The sequence below is a fragment of the Thamnophis sirtalis genome, unplaced genomic scaffold (assembly GCF_051295495.1).
Source record: "Thamnophis sirtalis isolate CommonGarterSnake01/CBP01778 unplaced genomic scaffold, rThaSir2_p1.2 scaffold_9, whole genome shotgun sequence".
NCBI classification, from domain to species: Eukaryota; Metazoa; Chordata; class Lepidosauria; order Squamata; family Natricidae; genus Thamnophis; species Thamnophis sirtalis.
In genome coordinates, this window is record NW_028261389.1 from 31,705,054 (window position 1) to 31,725,369 (window position 20,316).

The 20,316-nt window shown below is 37.9% G+C and overlaps 1 protein-coding gene across 2 annotated transcripts in view; it reads left to right on the forward strand.

Annotated features, from left to right (window-relative positions):
• Positions 1-20,316, forward strand: part of EP300 (EP300 lysine acetyltransferase) — a 94,436-nt gene that overhangs the window by 68,572 nt on the left and 5,548 nt on the right. Inside the window, exons 27-31 of one of the 2 annotated variants that reach the window (XM_087723213.1) lie at positions 1,298-1,463; positions 3,246-3,410; positions 3,769-3,930; positions 4,989-5,270; positions 6,145-8,071. In XM_087723213.1, the coding sequence (XP_087579339.1) occupies positions 1,298-1,463; positions 3,246-3,410; positions 3,769-3,930; positions 4,989-5,270; positions 6,145-8,071 (2,702 nt within the window). Of the gene's footprint in view, positions 1-1,297; positions 1,464-3,245; positions 3,411-3,768; positions 3,931-4,988; positions 5,271-6,144; positions 9,578-20,316 lie in introns of those variants that run through there. The other variant, XM_087723212.1, reaches the window with a different exon arrangement.

Genomic DNA, 20,316 nt, shown 5'->3' on the forward strand with positions numbered 1-20,316 from the left:
GTTTCATCCCTGAAGAATGGGTATATGAAAGTCCCAAGTGAGGATTGTGTGTTAGAGAAGAATAAAATGAAATAATTCTTGAAATACTGTCATGAAGGCAGTTAATTTATGTTAATATTATAAAGATCAACTGTAATTTACATGGATCACCTGAGAGTAGTGTGTGGATCTTAATTTACATTAGAATACTGGTAGCATTTTATTAAATCCTTCGTTAATGCTTTCATTGTTTTGGAAGAGAAATTTAAGGCTAAATTATATGTGATAAGTGTTAGGCTAGTTTTAATCTAAGTTTAAAATTAGGAAAGAAAATTTAAAGAAAAGACAGTATATAAAAACTGTTATTCTTATAAAAGGAAATTCTGATTATACTTGCATCATTATAGTGCTTTTCTGGGTATTTGTGAGCGGAGACATGCAGTTAATTGTATTCATTGCTTTGTTTCTTGGTTTATCTCAATTATAACTAATTTTGATTTTGGAAAAATAACTTTTCAGTGGCAGCTTAAGCATGTCTTGTGTCAAGTGTGTCTGTATTTATGAACAGGATTTTTATATGATTCTAAAAATAGAAGATGTGGAAGATGTACATCATAATCGTTAATATAAATTAAAGAAATTATTTGGTAAACATGCAGAAAAAATAGTGTGAACAATTTCCAAGGGAAGAGAATATATTTGTCTTATTAGCAGTTCTATCTGTTCATCAGGCTATAGAATCCTATATGATTACTGGTAGTCCTGAAATACAATCATAATTGAGTCCAAAATTACAATCATGTCATTAAGCGAGTCTGCATGTGACCATCTTCAACTTTATAACTTTTTTTGCAGAAATCATTAAGTAAACCCATTTTCAGGATTGGACATTTTTTGTGATAAAACGGAAGTAAACCCTGGAAGTTCCCCACCCCCACCCCCAAGCATGAAAATCACAGTCATGAGACATTGCAAATGGGTATACATGGAACTCAATTGCCAAGTGCCCAAAATCAATAACATGAGAGGGAATAAGAGTGAAAGCAAGTGCAGCTATTGGAAATTTGAAAACGGGTCACAAGTATTCTGGGGAGGCCCCCAGATTCATTTCTACATCAGAAAGTATTTTTGTCTATAAAGCTTCTCAGTCTCATTTTATTTATTACTTCTGAGTTTTTCAGATATGACATAGTTGGAATATTTCAGAGTCAGCTATATTGTGGAGTACATACTTGATTTGAAAAATAAGTATTTGATTAAATAAAATAAGTATATTTCAAATAATGTATAATGGAACTAATAACTTCTTCCCTATTAGCTATACAACTGGACATATCTGGGCCTGCCCACCTAGTGAAGGAGATGATTATATTTTCCATTGCCATCCTCCTGATCAAAAAATTCCCAAACCAAAACGATTGCAAGAATGGTATAAAAAGATGTTGGATAAATCCGTGACAGAGCGCATTGTCCATGATTATAAGGTTGGTTGTGCATTAGTTGAAGTATCATATTTGTTTACCTGTTTATTCCTAAGTCATAATACTTCAGAAAAGTATAAAAATCTTTGAAAAGCAATTTTGCATATCTAGTTTTGATATTTATGAAGCTTATTTGAGATAGGGGTGGTAGAAATAACATTTCATCTTTCTGCATTTCCAAGTGTGCATTAAATAAGAAAAAAATCTAAAAGATACGTAATATAGATTGAGAAGACTTAAGAAATTGGACCTTATAAAGTATAATATATCATTACAACAATAAATACCTACAGTTTTATATATTTATCTAATGCAAACATGCAAGCATATATATTTATATAGCTATTGTGTTTTTTACTACTATATTTTTTAATCAATTAAACCCATATTTAATTATATTTGTCTACATCTATAATCTTTTCATCAATGTCAATAATAATCAGGTCTTTAATCCAATGATCCCCAACCTTTCCGGCTTTGTAGGCCATTGGGAAAGGGGGAGAGGAGATGGTTCTACTTGAATAGTGGGCAGGTGCACATGTGTGTACAACTCCATTTGCGCAAATAGCGAGCATGCACACCTGCAGTTCGCACAATTGGAGCTGCACATGTGCCCGCTACTCACAGGAGTGACACTGCACATGTACTAGCCCACTGCTTCCACAGCCCAGTTCCAAACAGGTCACTGTAGTGGGTCGTGGCCTGGCTGTTGGGGACCTCTATTTCAATCCATTGAGAGAATGGGAACATACAAGCATCTTTCTAATGCTGCAGTGTTAGTTTTTTAGCCATAATAAGGGCAGAGAGAATCCCTTTACACTGTCCAGTTGTCAAGTTCCATGTATTAGATATTTAGATTAAAAGAATATTAACCTTTGAAAATTTTAGCTTTTTCCACACAATCACATTTATATGGTCCATTACTTTCTCCAAAAATTTTAGTAATTATAGAACATTATAAAAATAGGTGTTTTAAAGAATTGTTGTCCTTATTATATCTCCAACAAAATGCTTTCTTAGATAGTCTCTATCTATACAATTATAATGGAGTCTAATAAATTCTAAATATTATTTAGAATTGTAAGTCATAATTCAAGGTACATCCACACTCCTAATATAGAGATGAAGACACTCTTCCATTGTCTGGGCCAGGGATCCCCTGGGGTCACAGACTGGTACTAGTCCATTGTCCACTAGGAACCAGTCCACACAAGCGAGTGAAATTTCATATGTGCATGTGTGGGATCTAGGGGATACATGAAACAATGATTCCCTTGGTCTGCAGAAGTTCCCCCCCACACACACACAGAACTGGTCCCTGACATCCAAAATATTAGGGGCTACTGGGCAAGGCAATGTAGGGGGATCTCTAATTCTATATTCAACTCATCTCTTAATGTCTGCATATCAAATTGACTTATTGATAACAATTATTGATAAAAACCAGTAATAGAGGACTTTTTCAAAATTTTAAAAGATTTAACTAGTTGTTCTGGTATCTCAGGTTTCAATATTTGATAAGTTGAAAATGCTGCAGGTCTGAACAGTTTGTGTGTTTGGGTATGTAAGGGAGAGGTTTTTTTCATTTTAGTTTTCTGTTGTGTTTTTTTCATTTATTTTTATGGACTTCTTATGCATTTATTTTACAATATCTGTATGTTTTTGTTTTATTCCTTTTTGTTTTTGCTTTTTTGTTATTTTAAAAGTAACAAAAAATAAAAATTGACACTTATTTTACTGTTTTCACGTTGTTAAACATGTGCTGAAAAATATTTTGTGTTGCAGGATATTTTTAAGCAAGCAACAGAAGACCGTCTAACAAGTGCAAAGGAGCTGCCCTACTTTGAAGGAGATTTCTGGCCAAATGTTCTAGAAGAGAGCATTAAGGAATTGGAGCAAGAGGAGGAAGAGAGGAAAAGGGAAGAGAACACTAGCAATGAGAGCACTGATGTAAGAAAATAGCTTCTATCAAAAATTCATCTCTGACATTTTAAAATGTAGAAGAAAGATAAAATAAATGATATATTTTGCTCCAGAAATGTTGATAAATTAATTGATGCAGAGGAGCAAATGACTCAGGCCCAACCAGAGGCACTTTAATAACATTAAAATGTCTAGAAGGATGTTCCATGTGCCATCTTCCCAATCCTGTTGTACTGAGATGAAGACATGGCTATAATAAGTCTTGTTTGTCTGGGCTGAATTAATAAAGGTTTTCTTGAACTGATTCTTCAGGTCTTCTGGGAAGGGCAAGACCTTAAATGAAATTTAGTTTGCCACTCTCAAACTTTGCTATGTTCATTTTCAGGTTAGCAAAGGAGATAGTAAAAATGCCAAAAAGAAAAACAACAAGAAGACCAGTAAAAATAAAAGTAGCTTAAGTCGTGGTAACAAAAAGAAGCCAGGCATGCCCAATGTCTCCAATGATCTTTCCCAGAAACTCTATGCCACTATGGAAAAGCACAAAGAGGTAAGAATAAAGTAAACATTTCCCGGGCCTCCTAAAATGAATTTGGAAGGGTGGGGTTGGTGAAGGAAATGTAAGATAAAGTTGGCAAGTGTGACTAGAAAGCCAATGAAACATGCTCTTGAACTTGGAGTACATCAGGGGTGGGTTGCTTGCCGGCATTACTGCTGGTTCGCAACCCATGCCCAACGTATGCATGCTTTGCGCATGCGCAGTCACCAAAATTCAAAATGGCGCCGGACAAGCGAGAGCAAGGGAACCGGCTCAGGGGCGTGGCAGGCATGGGTCACTGCCGGTTCTGCGACCCAGGCCTGAATTCTACTACCACTTCAGCCGAACCGGGCCAAATCAGCAGCAATCCGCCTCTGGAGTACAGTGTAAAATATATTCATGGGCTTACAGTCTAAAGCACGTACAAGAAAAAACGTGTGTAAGATATATAATGGAGGAAAACAGTCTATCCCACAATTAATTCAATCAGATTAAAATAACCAGTTTTAATCTGATTTAATCTGACTTTATTAAATCACCAAAGTAGCCTAATGGTTGTGAATTAATTATGTTCAGAAAATAAAATTATCTGTTTTATGTAAATAACAGATATTGTTTGACACTTTCTTCCCTCTTAACTGTAATGAAATGTTGCCAGGATTCATACAGTGTAAAGTTGTAAAATGACATATTTTTTTCGCTCTGACTTATTCTATACAAATTCAACCAATAATTTACAATTTCCAGGTAAGATGAAATAAAATCACATTTTAGCTAAGCCCTGATTCACTTGTACTACCACCTACTTGCCATTGATTATAACTGGATCACTAAAGAAAGCTAAATTGACTGCATTTCAGTGTTTAGTTAGTACATGGTAGAAGGATTGCTACAAATTATATTACTATAATAATGTACTTGATGAAATTGAAAAAATTAAATGCTCTGTCTGAAACCTGTAACCTATACAAACATTTAACACTGGCGTTAAAAGCATAAACCATGAAACATTCTATATTCAAAGAATGTGGCTTAGATGAGAACCTAAAACGGGCCTGTCTCTTTTACAGGTATTCTTTGTGATCCGTCTCATTGCTGGTCCTCAAGCCAACTCTCTGCCTCCCATCATTGAACCTGACCCACTTATTCCATGTGACTTAATGGATGGGCGTGATGCCTTCCTTACCCTTGCTAGAGACAAACATCTTGAGTTTTCTTCACTACGAAGAGCAATGTGGTCAACTATGTGTATGCTAGTAGAGCTGCATACACAGAGCCAGGACCGTTTTGTGTACACCTGCAATGAGTGCAAGCACCATGTGGAGACAAGATGGCATTGCACTGTTTGTGAGGTATGCCTAACTTATAGTGAAGCAGCTGGTTAAACTTGCATTTCAGGAATTTCTTTTGCTTTGCTAGTTTCTCTCGTACGTAATTATTGGATAATAAATATATAAGTACCTCTGTCATCTCAATACAGCTCCTCTCTACTTAATAACTTTATAATATGACAAGAGATCCATGAAATAATAGGAATCCCTGCTAAAGAGTATATTGCCTACCTAATCACGGTGGTGCAGTGCTTAGAGTGCAGTACTGCAGACTACTTTTGCTGACTGCTGACTGCCTGCAATTTGGCAGTTCAAATCTCACCAGACTCAAGGTTGACTCAGCCTTCCATCCTTCCGATGGGGGTAAAATGACTCGGGGGGGGGGGGGCAATATGCTGACTGTAACATGCTTACAGAGGGCTGTAAAGCAGTATATAAGTCTTAAATGCTAGTTCTATTGCTATTATTTCCCCGAGAATTCCATGGATGTATGCATATAAGACTACATAAATACGAAATAGGAGAAAGCCCTTGATTTGTGATTCTTGTATATTAGTACCAATGCATTATTACTTTCTGTGATCTTCACTGTATAGTTTTGATATTCTATTAACTCTGGTAAGCATTTGGTTAACTTGGCCAGCTTTTTACTTTTGCCTATTTTAATACGTTTTTCTGTTAGGGTTAGAATGCAAAGATGCTTACGTGCATAAAATATAAGAATGCTTTACTATTTACTATTACCATATTGAAATTGGTAGAACATAAATAATACAGTCTTCAATTCATACTGTTGATACAGTCTTCAATTCATACTGTTATTTAGAGTTGATAAAACTAATTAACTTCTGTTGGTCTAACGTTCCAAGTAACTGACTATAATTTCTGTGTTTAGGATTATGACTTGTGCATTACCTGCTATAACACTAAAAACCATGAGCACAAGATGGAGAAACTGGGCCTTGGTATTGATGATGAGAGCAACAACCAACAGACAGCCACCACTCAGAGTCCTGGTGATTCACGTCGCCTGAGTATCCAGCGCTGCATCCAGTCTTTAGTTCATGCCTGCCAGTGTCGCAATGCCAACTGTTCACTGCCATCTTGTCAAAAGATGAAGAGAGTTGTCCAGCACACCAAAGGTTGCAAACGCAAAACCAATGGAGGGTGTCCAATTTGCAAACAACTCATTGCTCTTTGCTGCTACCATGCTAAGCACTGCCAGGAGAACAAGTGCCCAGTGCCATTTTGCCTAAATATCAAACATAAACTTCGTCAGCAACAGCTTCAGCATCGCCTACAACAGGCCCAGATGCTCCGGAGGAGGATGGCAAGCATGCAGAGGACAGGCATAGTAGGACAACAGCAAGGGTTGCCTTCACCTACACCAGCCACACCCACTACTCCAACAGGCCAGCAGCCACCAACTCCTCAAACACCACAGCCTCAGCCTCCGCCACAGCCTCCTTCCCAACCACAATCTGCACCTCCTAATAACATGCCTCCATATAGCATTGCAAGAACTCAACCTCCTGGTGCTGTGTCTCAAGGCAAGGCAGGTGGCCAGGTAACTCCTCCAACAACTCCACAGACTGTTCAGCCACCTATCCAAGGTCCTCCTGCAGCTGCCGTGGAAATAGCCATGCAGATACAACGAGTAGCAGATCACCAGCGGCAGATGGCTCATGTTCCAATCTTCCAGAGGCCTATTCAACACCAAATGCCTCAAATGAATCCAATACAGCCTATGAGTGTAACGCCACCTCAGATGGCCAGAGGTCCTGGTGGGCACATAGACCAAGGGATGGGATCAACAGGAATACAGCAGCAGCCAGCATGGGCCCAAGGTGGGCTGCCACAACCTCAGCAACTGCAGCCAGGGATGCAAAGACCAACCATGATGTCAATGGCCCAATCTGGACAGCCAATGAATATGTCACCGCAACCGGGAATGGGTCAGGTACCTGGTACAGTTCCATCAAAACCAAGCTCTCTGCCTCAGGCAGCCTTACAAAACCTGCTGCGGACTCTCAGGTCTCCCAGCTCTCCCATGCAGCAGCAGCAGGTGCTTAACATCTTGCATTCAAACCCTCAGTTGTTAGCTGCTTTCATTAAGCAGCGAGCTGCCAAGTATGCGGGTAACCCGAATCCGCAAGGCATGCCGGGACAGCCTGGGATGCCTCAGGGCCAGCCAGGTCTGCAGCAGCAGCAGCAGCAACAGCAGCAGGTCATGCAAGGACAACAAGGTGTTCACTCAAATCCAGCCATGCAGAACATGAATCCAATGCAAGCAGGTGTTCAGAGGGCTAACATGCCTCAGCAGTCACCACCTCAGCAGCCTCCACCCCAACAAGCCATGGGTGGGATGAATCCTCAGGCACAGCCAATGAACATGAATCATTCGGGGATATCTCCCCAGTTCCGAGATCTCCTGCTAAGACGACAGATGATTGAACAGCAGCGTCAGCAGCAGCAGCAGCAGCAGCAACAACAACAGCAACAACAGCAGCAGCAGCAACAAGGAGCAGGACCCAATTTAGGTCCTGGCATAGCCAATCATAACCAGTTCCAACAGCCTCAAGGAGTTGGATATCAGCAGCAGCAGCAGCGAATGCAGCATCATATGCAGCAGTTGCAGCAAGGAAATATGGGACAGATGAGCCAGCTTCCTCAGGCTATGAGTGCAGATACAGGATCAAATTTGCAGCAGGCTTACCAACAGCGGTTACTCCAACAGCAAATTGGATCCCCAGCGCAGCCAAATCCTATGAGTCCTCAGCAACACATGCTTCCTAATCAAGCCCAGTCCCCACACTTACAAGGTCAACAGATTCCATCGTCGCTTACCAATCAAGTTCGTTCTCCACAGCCTGTCCCCTCACCACGCCCCCAATCCCAGCCACCCCACTCCAGCCCTTCCCCTAGGATGCAGCCTCAACCTTCTCCACATCACGTCTCCCCACAGACCAGCTCCCCACATCCAGGACTGGTAGCTGCCCAGGCTAACCCGATGGATCAAGGGCACTTTGCCAGCTCGGACCAGAGTGCAATGCTTTCCCAGCTTGCTAATAATCCAGGCATGGCAGGGCTCCATGGTGCAGGGGCCACAGAACTGGGACTCAGCTCAGATAATTCAGACTTAAATTCAAATCTTTCACAGAGTACACTAGACATACGCTAAGATGCATTGTAGCATTTTGGGAGCAAAAAAAAAAAACTTATTTTCGCAAGATGTTTTGTACTGAAGACAATTTTTTGAATCTTTCTTAGCAGAACATTTTCCCTGGAATACACCTGAAATCTGCAACAGTAGTTTGTGGTTTTAAAAACAAACAAACAAAAATCCCCAACTGAACTGGGGGACAATGGAATACAAAGAAAATATATTTTTGTTATGGCTGGGACTGTAACCAGTCCTTTTTTTTTTGTTTTTGTTTTCCCTTCGCGTGCGTTGGGGAGGTGCTTGGGAGCGGATAGTTGTTTGGCTCTGACCAAATGACTTCCTTCACTAGCCTCCAATAGGTTTTATTTTTTTTAAATTAATGAAAATATGTAATATTGATAGTTATAATTTACTGAGGCAAATGGTTAACTTTTCCCTATTCTGGTTCTCCTCTTGTCTACTGCAAAAACAACAACAACAACAAAACAAAACAAAACAAAAAAGAACATTACCTAAACTGGAGGACAAAAAGGTGAATGTTGCTTTAAAATTACAGTGCATATATATATATATATATAAATATATATATATAAATATATATATTAAAGATAAATACCAATTTTCTTCCTTGGTTGGAAAGATGTCAATTCTTTTAAAAACTGTAAAAAAAAAATTAAGAAATCCAGTCTCCCCTCCGAAGTCTACTTTTGTCCTCCAAGAATTTTCTATACCAGAGTCTGAGCTTAAACTTCAAGTATTAAAATTTGTACATGTAGAAAAGAAAACTTTTTTGCAAATATATGGGGGCAGCTGCCAAATGGATGTAGTATATATATTGTGGTTTGTTTTCCTGAAAGATTTTTTGTTATTTTTACATCTAACAAAGGAAAAAACTAAAGAGGGTAAGAAACTATTCCAAGGGTAAAATTTTAACCTGAGTGAAAATCCCTGGGGTTTCTTCTTTATGCTTGCTTTCTCTTCCCCTTCCTTCCCTTTTTCTCCTCTTCCATTTTCTGTAAAACTTGAAAATAGAAAGCAAAAAACCCTCAAATGTTGTAAATCATGCAATTAAAGTTGATTACTTATAAATATGAACTTTCGATCACTGTATAGACTGTTAATTGATTTCTTATTACCTATTGTTAAATAAACTGTGTGAGACAGACTGGTTTTTTTTTGCTTCCCTTCTTCTTTTCCCTATGGTTGGTGCTTATTTTACAATGGGGAAAGAAGATGGTATGCTTTTACAGACAACCTATGGAAATCCAATCCGTGTAAATATACTTGTGTTTGGTCTTTTTTAAAGGTGGGTATTTTAGGCTGTAATGAAGATGATAAATGTCCATTTTGGCGTCCCTTTGTATGTGCTTTTATTTGTGCTTTGAAAAGTACAGACATTTTTAATATCCAGGTAGGGTGCTAATTGCATATTTGACTTGGTTGCACTTCAGTCTTGAGCAAACATGTTCACTGTGCAGATTTTTGAGCTGTGCGGGCTTACTCTTTTGTGATTCAGGAAGTTGCTTTGCACTCTGATTTAAGAGTAGTGAAAGTAATGAAAATTTCAGGCACATTTTAACCACTCCAGCAGGTACAGATTTTAATTATAAAAATGCTTTGATACATCCTTCACCAAGAACAACAGTTTTGTATTTTGAAGCTTTTCATGCCCACTCACTTAAATGGAGTAAATAATTCTTAGCTACACATCTGTTATACAAGGAATCTAAAGATGCATCTTGATTTCTTCTGATGTAGGTGGACCTGAGAATCTGAGGAAGTTTAAGTTTTTGCATGTCATGTATTAACATTTGGAAATTCTGTCATCTTGATGTCAGTATGTGCTGGTAAAGATAAGGTCTTCTAAATTATATATGGTGTCTTGTATCCATTTCTAGATTGGCTGAGAACCATGGTCAGGCTCTTATTTTGGGTACCCCCTAGACCACTGTCATCTTGATTAGCAAATTAGAGCACTAGCAATTGAATATTAAGAAAAGATAAAAGAATAGAGATAATTTTAATATGGAAATACTAGCAGAAAAGAAAAATAGGAATATATCATTCCTAGTGCAAATATAATTCAAACAGGATATGTTAAATTGTACACCTACAATTCAATTTAAATTGAAATGATGCTCAGTATAACTTGGTTGAATAACTATTTTGCCAAATTTATATTTTGTATTTTTTAGATTTCTATTCATTAAGCATTAGAGCCCCACCCCCAAGGTACTTATGACCTGGATTTGAAGTTCTGTTATCAGTCCTGGTTCCCTTGCAATCAGATGATGATTGCATTTTTGATACTCTGTAGCCAGCCCCCATTAACAGCTGTCTGCAGCATCTTGCAATCATGTGACTGACTTTTTTTTGCCAGAAACCAGCATTTACTTACAGATTCTGTCAAAAAAAATGTCCATTGTGGGTTTTGGAGAACTAAAATGGGTTCTCTTAACAACTTCTAGAAAAAAAATGTAAAATCAAGGTTGATCATATGGGTGCCAAAACTTAACAACTGCCATGACATACAACAGAAGTACCAGTTAGCCATAATTCAGGGACTACCTGTAAATTATTGCTTCATTTTTATCTATATAAATTCATTCCTTCTGCATGCTTTATTTGGAAGCATAATCTAGTAGCTACATCAACTGACCTCACTGGTTCCATATTTTTAAAATAATTTATAGTAATATTAATCTGTTCTGTCAATGGATGTAGGTTTTATATCATGCTACTTTCTAGTGTTTAATTACAATTAGCAATGAGAAATCTTCCACTAGAAGAATTAAATATGTGGCACTTCTTAGTTCAACTGGACTAAATTTTAATTATGTTTTAACTAGTGTAGAAAGATAGAGATATTCATGTCTGAAGGCCCCATTCTCTTTCATGGTGACATCTAAATTCAGAAACTTACTTCTTAGACATCTTTAGGTTGAAGTATTCTTTTGTCTTGCAGAAGCATCATAGACATGTATTTTTTTACACAAATGTTTACATTTCCTTCAAAAATGGTTAACATATCATTGTAAAGTAATTTGTATATTTCCCAGCTAGGAGCTATACAAAAATTTTCATCTATTTCGTTATGGTACATAAGATCCAAGATTTTTGTTTGTTATGAAATCATAGCACATCCAGAGCTATCTCTAAATCAAGATTAGTGATAGTATTAAATCAATAATTAATAGGTGCCTAAGATGCATTGTTGAATTGAGAAACAGGATACACGTGAATTATATGCCTTTGAGGTACTGGATGATACCTCAACAAATGTCAATCTGTGTTGAGATTATTTATCAAAAAAATGAATTCCAAACACACTTTGTATATTTAGGAAGATAGGCCGTTACAGAGGATGTAACACTGCGGCTGCCGCATTTACTAAGCTCTATCATTAAATATTATGATCTATATCTCTAGTAATTAATTATATTGATACTAGTTTTTATATTATTTTAATTTATTGGCTGCCCAACTCTACTGGACCATTGCCTTACAAAATAATGAAGCTTCTCTTATCTGTGGCACTTAGCTCTAAAATTCAATAAAAGATAGTGAAAGTAGAAGACAAAAATAAAGAGTGCTAAATACTGCAATTGCAAATCTACACAAATGTGTCTGGATTGGTACCTATTCTAACATCTATATTGTTTTCCCAACATCCTGAGATACTCCAAGTAAAGGTATCAGTAGATATTTACGAATTATATAAAAGATTATACCTGACTCCAGGTAAAAAAAAAAAATAGCACAACTTTGAGGACTCTTGTCTCTGTCTGTGCAAAGGAGCGGTCATGAACTTTAATTGCTCTGACACATTGAGGTAGAAATATATCACCTACTGGAAAGAAGAGTTGGAAATAACCTGCCAGAATGGAATTTGGACTCTGTTGGTATGAGTAAAAATTAACAGTCGAATAACTAGATGTGATTTCTTGGGAGCATACTCTGAAATAACGCATTTTAATTCCTAAAGGTTTATTACTCTTGGTGAAAACAACTAAGTCAGCTGAGTTCTGATGTGCATATCAGATTGTATCCAGACAATGAATATCTAATCATGAAGTTCTTCCTAAACAACTAATTGTTTCTAAAGATAGGGGAACTACAGTATCCTCCCACACTTCTACAAAATCAATGATAGTATTAGCACGATATTGGTGAAACCTTTTTGGCCTTTTGGCATCTGACAAGCTAACTTGGTAGGCAAAAGGGAGGTTATTATGAAGATTTAAACTTGGATGCCACCTGATTCTCAATGAGTCTGAGCAACTTGCCATCATCAAACTAAAACCAATAAAACAAAAAAGCTGGCAAGTGCAATGAAGTGGAAGGTCTGCTAAAAGCCTTGGTGAGGTGCTAAATCTTCATAACGTTTCTAAACAACAGTGGAATGAGAATAGAAGATGATAGCGGTGTATCAAAAGTCATAAATGAGTGTTATTCCCACCCCCCAGCGAAAATGTTAAAGTACTTAGGAGTCCTCTATATGTCATATGACAACAAATTTGAATATTTCATGTAATATAATAAATTGTCTATGGGTCTGATTTTTGGATCGTCCTTTGTATGTATTGATGGATCTTGCAATGACTCACATTTCATATTCCCATTACAGCAGCAATACATTGATATCCCTGAGCTTTTAATACAACTGACATTTAAAGTTTTGTATGAAAAGACTGATTCTTTTTGGCTACTTAAAATTTATTTCAAATAGGAAACATTTAAATAATTTCAACAGAACACTCCATTTGGTGGATCTTAGCTAATAGCCCCTATTAGCAGCAAACAATCTGCCCCTTTATTTGAATTTTAAAATGAGGCAAGATTACAATATTTTTAGTTTTGTTTTTTTATATAATCTGCTATCCTTTGTATATAAATTATTTTCAGAGAAAAATTGAATTGAAGAATTGAAAAGACCTATATGTTAAATATATTAATCATAATCGCTTCCATGACAATTTTGAATTAAACATCCCTTTGGTAGGTTTTTGCTGTCTCTTCAAGAAGAGGTATATTATCCTCAGTTATGCACTCATTTTATATAGTTGTGCATAAGGAGAAGAAATCAGGATTTCCTACTGGAATAGTAACTTGGAAAACATTTAGGTTAAGTGCCACCTGAAAGAAAGAGAAAGAACAGGCTAGATAGTATCCAAAAATGTGATTGCTGTTGGTTCTGCAAACCAGTAGTAAAAAAAAAAAACCTTCAGAGGATTGTGTGGCTCAGCTGTGACCTGTGCAATCATCAGAAGCTTTTGTCCCACTTTTTAAAGCACTTTTTCCTGCCAGTTTGGGCAAATAGGCAGGAAAAAAATGCTTTAAAAAACAAAAATATCTTCCGACAATTGGGCAGCTCACAGCTGATCCGTGTGATCATCGGAAGTTCCCCCACCCACACTTTTAAAGCATTTTTCCCTACCTATTTGCCCAAACTGGCAGGAAAAAAATGCTTTAAAAAGTGGAAAAAAAGTTGGCCACGCCCATCCAGTCATATGACCCCACTACCAAACCACACCCACAGAACCAGTGGCAAAAAAAATTAGATTTCACCACTGATCACAGTATTATACCATACCATTCTCTCCTCATGTTTACTTTTCTACTGCAGTTTTTCTTTAAATTTTATTGGCTGTAATGTCATTTCTTTTTTTATATGATGCTATCAATAATGTAATGGTTATCTTAAAAATAAGAGGATACTTTTCTGCCCTGAATAGCTTAAAACTAGAAATCAGAACAGCCTTTGTACTTTTGCTAGGAGAGTTATCTACTTAGGTGAATTTAACAAGGCAGGATAGTGGAAGATGAGAGAGGACACTGCTATATTCAAAGCATGTAATCAACCATGTTAAAAAAAATTAGAAAAAAGTTGCCATGTTAATCATATAGATGTCACATGATTTGATATTTCTTGGGGACAAAGGAGTGCAATTTAAAAATTATTCAGTATAATGGACATTGATCTATGATGTCCTGCAAGGTTCCATCTTGTTTCCTATGCTTTTTAACAAATGTGTGAAGCTTATGGTAGAGTGTTGAGATGGTATTCAATATGTTCTCTTAAATTCAGCTGTTCCACATCTTGTTACATACTATCTTGATTCCTGCAATATACCCAGAAGTTGCAATTGGCATGAACAGCAGCTAGCTTATTACTATACAGGAAACAAAAATAATAGGATATAGCAATAATCTGTATTAATCCTTTTTCCCCAGGCACAATTTAGTGTATTGATACTGACCTTTAAATCCTAAATTATTTTGGCCTGTCTAAAGGATTCTCCCAGTATAACTCTGTCGGGGCTGTTTAGATAGAGGTTGTGAAGAAGCATCTGTTTCATTAAAAAAAACCAAAAACATTGTCTTTTGGTTTTTTTAATGAAATGATTACCTACTTGGAATGCTTGCCAAAATAGAAAGACAAGGAGGCAAAGTTTTCAAGTTAGTTTGGCAAAATAACATTTAGAGATACTGCGCTCCATGGATTGATAATTACTTCCAGAGTAGATAAAGATGTTCTTGATGCAAAAGTGATATGGAAAGTTGTTATGTCAGGTGAAGAACATTTGTAGGGTCCTTCTATATGCATCATGTATATACAGCAGAAATTGGAATTGTGCTGCTATGTACCCATAGTTCTGGGATTCTGCTATTGTTGAGTTAATTAACTTCTAGGTCATCTGCAATGCATGAGGAACCAGTAAAAACAATTCCAGAGCTAATGTTGGAACAAAAAAAAAGGCAAATTACTAACAGGAATTCTTGCTTTGTTCTTATTTAGTTAGTTAGGGTAATGCAAGAAAGCAAGCAAGCTCAGAGAACACCAAGGATCCCTCATTTCAACCCTGAGCTTCAAATATTCTCCTTTATTATCCTTATTTATTTAAATATTTATGTGGCCACCAACTCCATCTAAGTGACTCTGGGCAATTTACAGAAATTTAAACAGAATCTAACATAAAATATACAACACCACAGAACAATGACCAGAAAATAATAAAATGGCAATTGAAGATTTAACATTTATCCAGTTGGGGTTTTAAGGCCTGGGGAAAGGCTTTCTCCATTTGCCTTGCCATCATTTTGTAGCACTTTTGAAATCGAGGGAAAGTTCCCTCTCTACTAGGGAAGAAGTCCTAATAAACATCCTTTTGCATCTTCCAGTGGTTTTCTAGAAGACATTAGAACAATAGTGAGGACATAGCTCAAGTGGTGTAAAAATGTTGAAGTTTTGTGGGTGAAGCTGGTGACTATTGAAATGCGCCAAGAATGGGTAGGAGAATGAGAAAAATGAGATTTGATGTTTTTGTTTCCGTTTCCGTGATAGCAAACCTACACAACGCGTTCCTGTGATGGCACTCAGAGCCCCTGTTGAAAGAAATGTCCTTCTAGGTTCAGCTCCAAGTGGGGAAAAAGACACTGGAGACATGGAGGCTGCTTGGAAAGATGGTTTATTGTTGGACAGGGCCACATGGCTTGAGCCCTGAACAGAAAAGGTGATCACATGCTCCAATGTTGGTGAAGAAGAGAGAACGGGCGAGGAAGGGGCTTGCTAGGCTTTTTTTACCGTTTAGTCCCACCTCTCTGTTTCCTGTTCCTGTGTAAGAAATGTATTCTGATTGGTTGTCAGACTCCCATGGTGCCATGCAAGGGGCTACTCTCTAGGCTGTTTTGAATCCAGGTATGAGTTCTCACATGCCATGTGGAGACCTGAGTAAAAGGCTAATATTATCATGCCTTTCTATAGCTGCTGCTGAAGTCTTTATTATGTAAAGTGGGCTAGCCTGGCTAGTCTTAATGGGCCTATTGGCAAAGTGGGGGTGGGTATGAAGCTACAGGCAACTATTCTGTCTTTAAAAACATGCTTCTTTTCACATCCAGAGAAACATTCTGCCTTTTCAATATTTCCTAGGATATTTCATTTTTTCTGGGAGAGTGCTGGATGATAACTTCCCATACCCTCAAGAGACAATTAAGTCTCACATGATGAAAATATTAGCTATTAGAGAACAAAAGTTTACAAAATTACAAAAATCTTAACCAAAGAAAATCAAGAAAACGAAATACTGAGGCAAATCAAAAGGAGCAGTGATTTTGAATTTATTGTCTTATTGTCTAATCCTTGAAATAGCTGCACTTCTAATGGGTTCCTAATCCTAATAAATTGGATTTGTTTTTTTGTCAGAATGGAGAATATTATAATCCAACAGATCTGGAGGGCAAAATGTAGGGCAGGAAATCAGGACAGAAATTGAGGGTTCAAACACACTACAGAAGGATCTTCATTCCCCACTTTAAAATATGAACCATCTAAAAGGTAGGGATAGAAAGCTAATATTCTTAAATTTCAATCTATAGGATTACTGGTAAAAGTAGCTGCAAAATAGTTAAGATTTACGTATAAACGTCCTATATAGTGCAATTTATTTCTGAGAAAATATTGAAAAGAAACAATAGATGGCACGTTAAGCAGTGATTAGCCCTATCCAATGATAATTGAGGAAAAGATGAGAAAAGAGCTATGCGCTCTTAATGCTCAATGACGAGTGATAGCAAATGGGAAATATGGCTGCCGGTGTATAGGCGCGATTAGAATTGGCAGATGGCTGGCGAAAAGAGACGTTTCGTTTCGTTTCCAGTTTCGGAGCTCCCTTGAAGACATTCTTTAGACAGTTGGGCTGAAGCGCTGACAGTGTCACCCGCTCTTTTCTTCCTGGGAGGAAACAGAGCACTTCCCCAATCGGGAACCCCTTTTTGAACTACTAATCCTATGGTGCAATAACAGGCACCCTCCCCAGCAGCGATATGGAATAGAAGAATGGGAGCAGCAGTCCACAATTCTCCACAGAGAACTGACTCTTTAAGAACTTTCCTTCCCTGGGGCAGAAGGAAGGTTGCGATTGGTAGTCGTCTTTAAGCATGTCGTCCTGTTGCTGTCGATCCTTTCTCTTCATTGGCGCCGCTGCAAACGCGTGCAAGTTTCTGTGCGCCCGAGACGCGTAAAGGGAGGGGCGCCTGAGGGGAATACCGGTGCGCGCCCGGCAGTGTCTTGCTGCTCCGGATAGCGGCGTGGGTTAGATTGGCGTGCGGCGAGGAGCCATGGACCGGGAGGAAGGCGAGGTAAAATATATTTAGCCGACTTGTGTCCCCCATGCTCGGAGACAGTTTAGGCGCTAAAAGTTACAGGGGATCTTTGCGTTGGCTAATTACTAGCGGGACGAAAGAGCGTCTTACTGAATGATCTCTTTATCACCTTTGTGGTTCCTCTCCTTTATTTTTTTTACCTGACAGTAGAAAGTAGGTCCCTCAAAGGAGAGATTCGTGGGTCCCTTTTTCCGCAATAATCTTCGGGAGCTTCTTGAAACTTGCTTTATTGCGAAATATTTTCGTTTGTCTTCCGTCAATTCTGTCGCAACTAATCTGACATTTAGTTCTAAGATATTTATCTCAGGATTACCAATTGTCCATCATGCAATGTATACTGAACTCTCAAAAGATTGGGATGCACTTTTGCTTTACTCTGGGACTGGAGGTTTCAGGAATTGCCACACTCCTGTTGCAGAAAATGACAGGTGTTAGACTTCTTGGATACAGGAAAAGTTTATTTGGCAGTCAGGTTCAGAAAGCTAGCCCATGGCTAGCATTGCAAGTTCTGAACAACCTTAATTATGAAGCACGCGTTCTTACACATTCTCAAAAGCATTGCAACACGGAAATACTTAACACATTTCTTAGTGGTTACCTTGAGGAGAAAGCCTTATAAGCAGATGGGATCTTACTTCTCCTTTTGTCTATGGAGTATGTGTCATTGACGAACTTTAAATGAACCTTGGAGGCTTTTGACATCTTGTGGTTAGGCCCAGGCTTTCTGTTTCTATTGCAAGTTCCAACTCTGTCTATGTAGCTTTTAATATAGAAGTAAAGAGGATCTAAGAGGCTGTCCAGCCTGACCCAATAGATTTCACACTTAATGTCCAAATCTCACTTTACAGCTGCTTTACTCCTGCTTGTCTCTTGCTTGCTGCTGCATTTATAAAATTTATAAGCTACTGCAATCGGTTCCACCACAAAACCGCGGATGACAAAATCGCGCTCGCCAAAAGCGCGTACGTGACGTCATCACAGCGCGACGAAAACATCACGCTGTGATCGATAAATGTAAAAATAAAGCGAAAACCTTACCCTAACCCCCCCAAACCTAACCCTAAACCTAACCCTTAACCTAACCCTAAATCTAACCCTAACCCTAACCCTTAACCTAACGCTAAACCTAACGCTAACCCTTAACCTAACGCTAAACGTAACCCTAACGCTCTAAACCTAACCCTAACCCTTAACCTAACCCTAACCCTAACCCTTACCTTTATGTGAATCGGCTTGCTTTAATTTTAATTTTATTTCAATTTTTAATTTTTTTCGTCGCGCTGTGATGACGTCAAATGCGCGCTTTCGTCGAGCGCGCTTTTGTGGACCGCGGTTTTGACGGGTCACGACTGCAATCTGCCACACAAAAAGCGAAGCATCACACAAGTAATTGCTCAGCCGGCTGGGCGGCGGGTGGGGTGTGGGGTGGACAGGCCTTGAGAGCTCATTGAAATAAGGTCAGGATGGAGCCCTATGAATTCAGTATTATCAGTTTAATTCTGGAATAGTGTTTTTCAAACTTCATAAATTTTCAGATATGTGGACTTCAATTTTCAAAATTCTTCAGCTACTATGCTAGCTGGGGAATTCTAAGAGTTGGAGCCCACACATTTTAAAGTAAGATGGAATCAATGGCCCACATGTAATAATATTGCCAGTCTCATAAGGAGTCTCTACTTCATTTAAATGCCATATTGCTGCTACTGAAGGAGAAAAGTTGCAGCATTCTCTCTACAAATATTCCTGTTTGTGTAGCTGGTGGGATAGAATAAATGAACTATATATATATATAATGTTACCTGCCTCACAGGGAGCCCCACCTTACTAACATAATGCCTTCAATAGTTTAGTGTTCAATGGAGTGAGAGTGGTGATAGGTAGAAAAGGTAAAGGAGTCCGTGCAGATTTTAGTCTGCTAGTCATAGCTCGCTTTAGGAGTGGTGCTTATCTCCATTTCAAGGACATTGAGCCAGTGCTACTTGAAGATGTTTCCATAGTCATGTATCCATCATGACATCACAGAGCATTGTTATCTTCCCATGCAAGTGGAACCTGTGTATCTACTAATATTTGCATGCTTTTGAACTGCTAGGTTGGCAGGAGATGGGGCAAGAATGGTCACTCACCCCAATACATGGCATTCAGGTCTCAAACCTGGGATATCAACTCTCCAGCTGACAAGCCCAGCATCTTAATCTTTGAGCCATTGCACCATCTTGGGAGTGCTTATCACATTTATTTATTTATTTTTAAATAAATGTTTTTTAATTTTAGTTTAAAACAGGTACACATCTTTCTTTACATCTGTAGAAAATGTATCAATCAATTACAGATAAGTTTTGGTACATCTCCTCCACAGTCAACCAACATAACTCATATTAGCTAAAGCATTATTATATATCCATTTTCATTTAACTGTAATTATTATTTAGAAATATTGATAAAAGTAATAATCTTGAACAATCCCTGCCCACACCGGTGAGAGAGGGGAAAAAAAAGGGCAAATAAAAAATAAAAATTAAAATAAAAAATAAAAAATAAAAATAATACAAAAAAAGACAAAAACGACAAGAGACAAGGCAGGAAGACAAAACAAAACACAGGTGTCTATCATGAAAAAAAAAGAAGTATATCAACTGGTTACAACATGCTTTGGTGCTTCTCTTCCATTAACTCATATTAATTCAAATATCTTAACTCGAATATTTACCATATCAACATCATTAAACCTCCAGTTTTAAT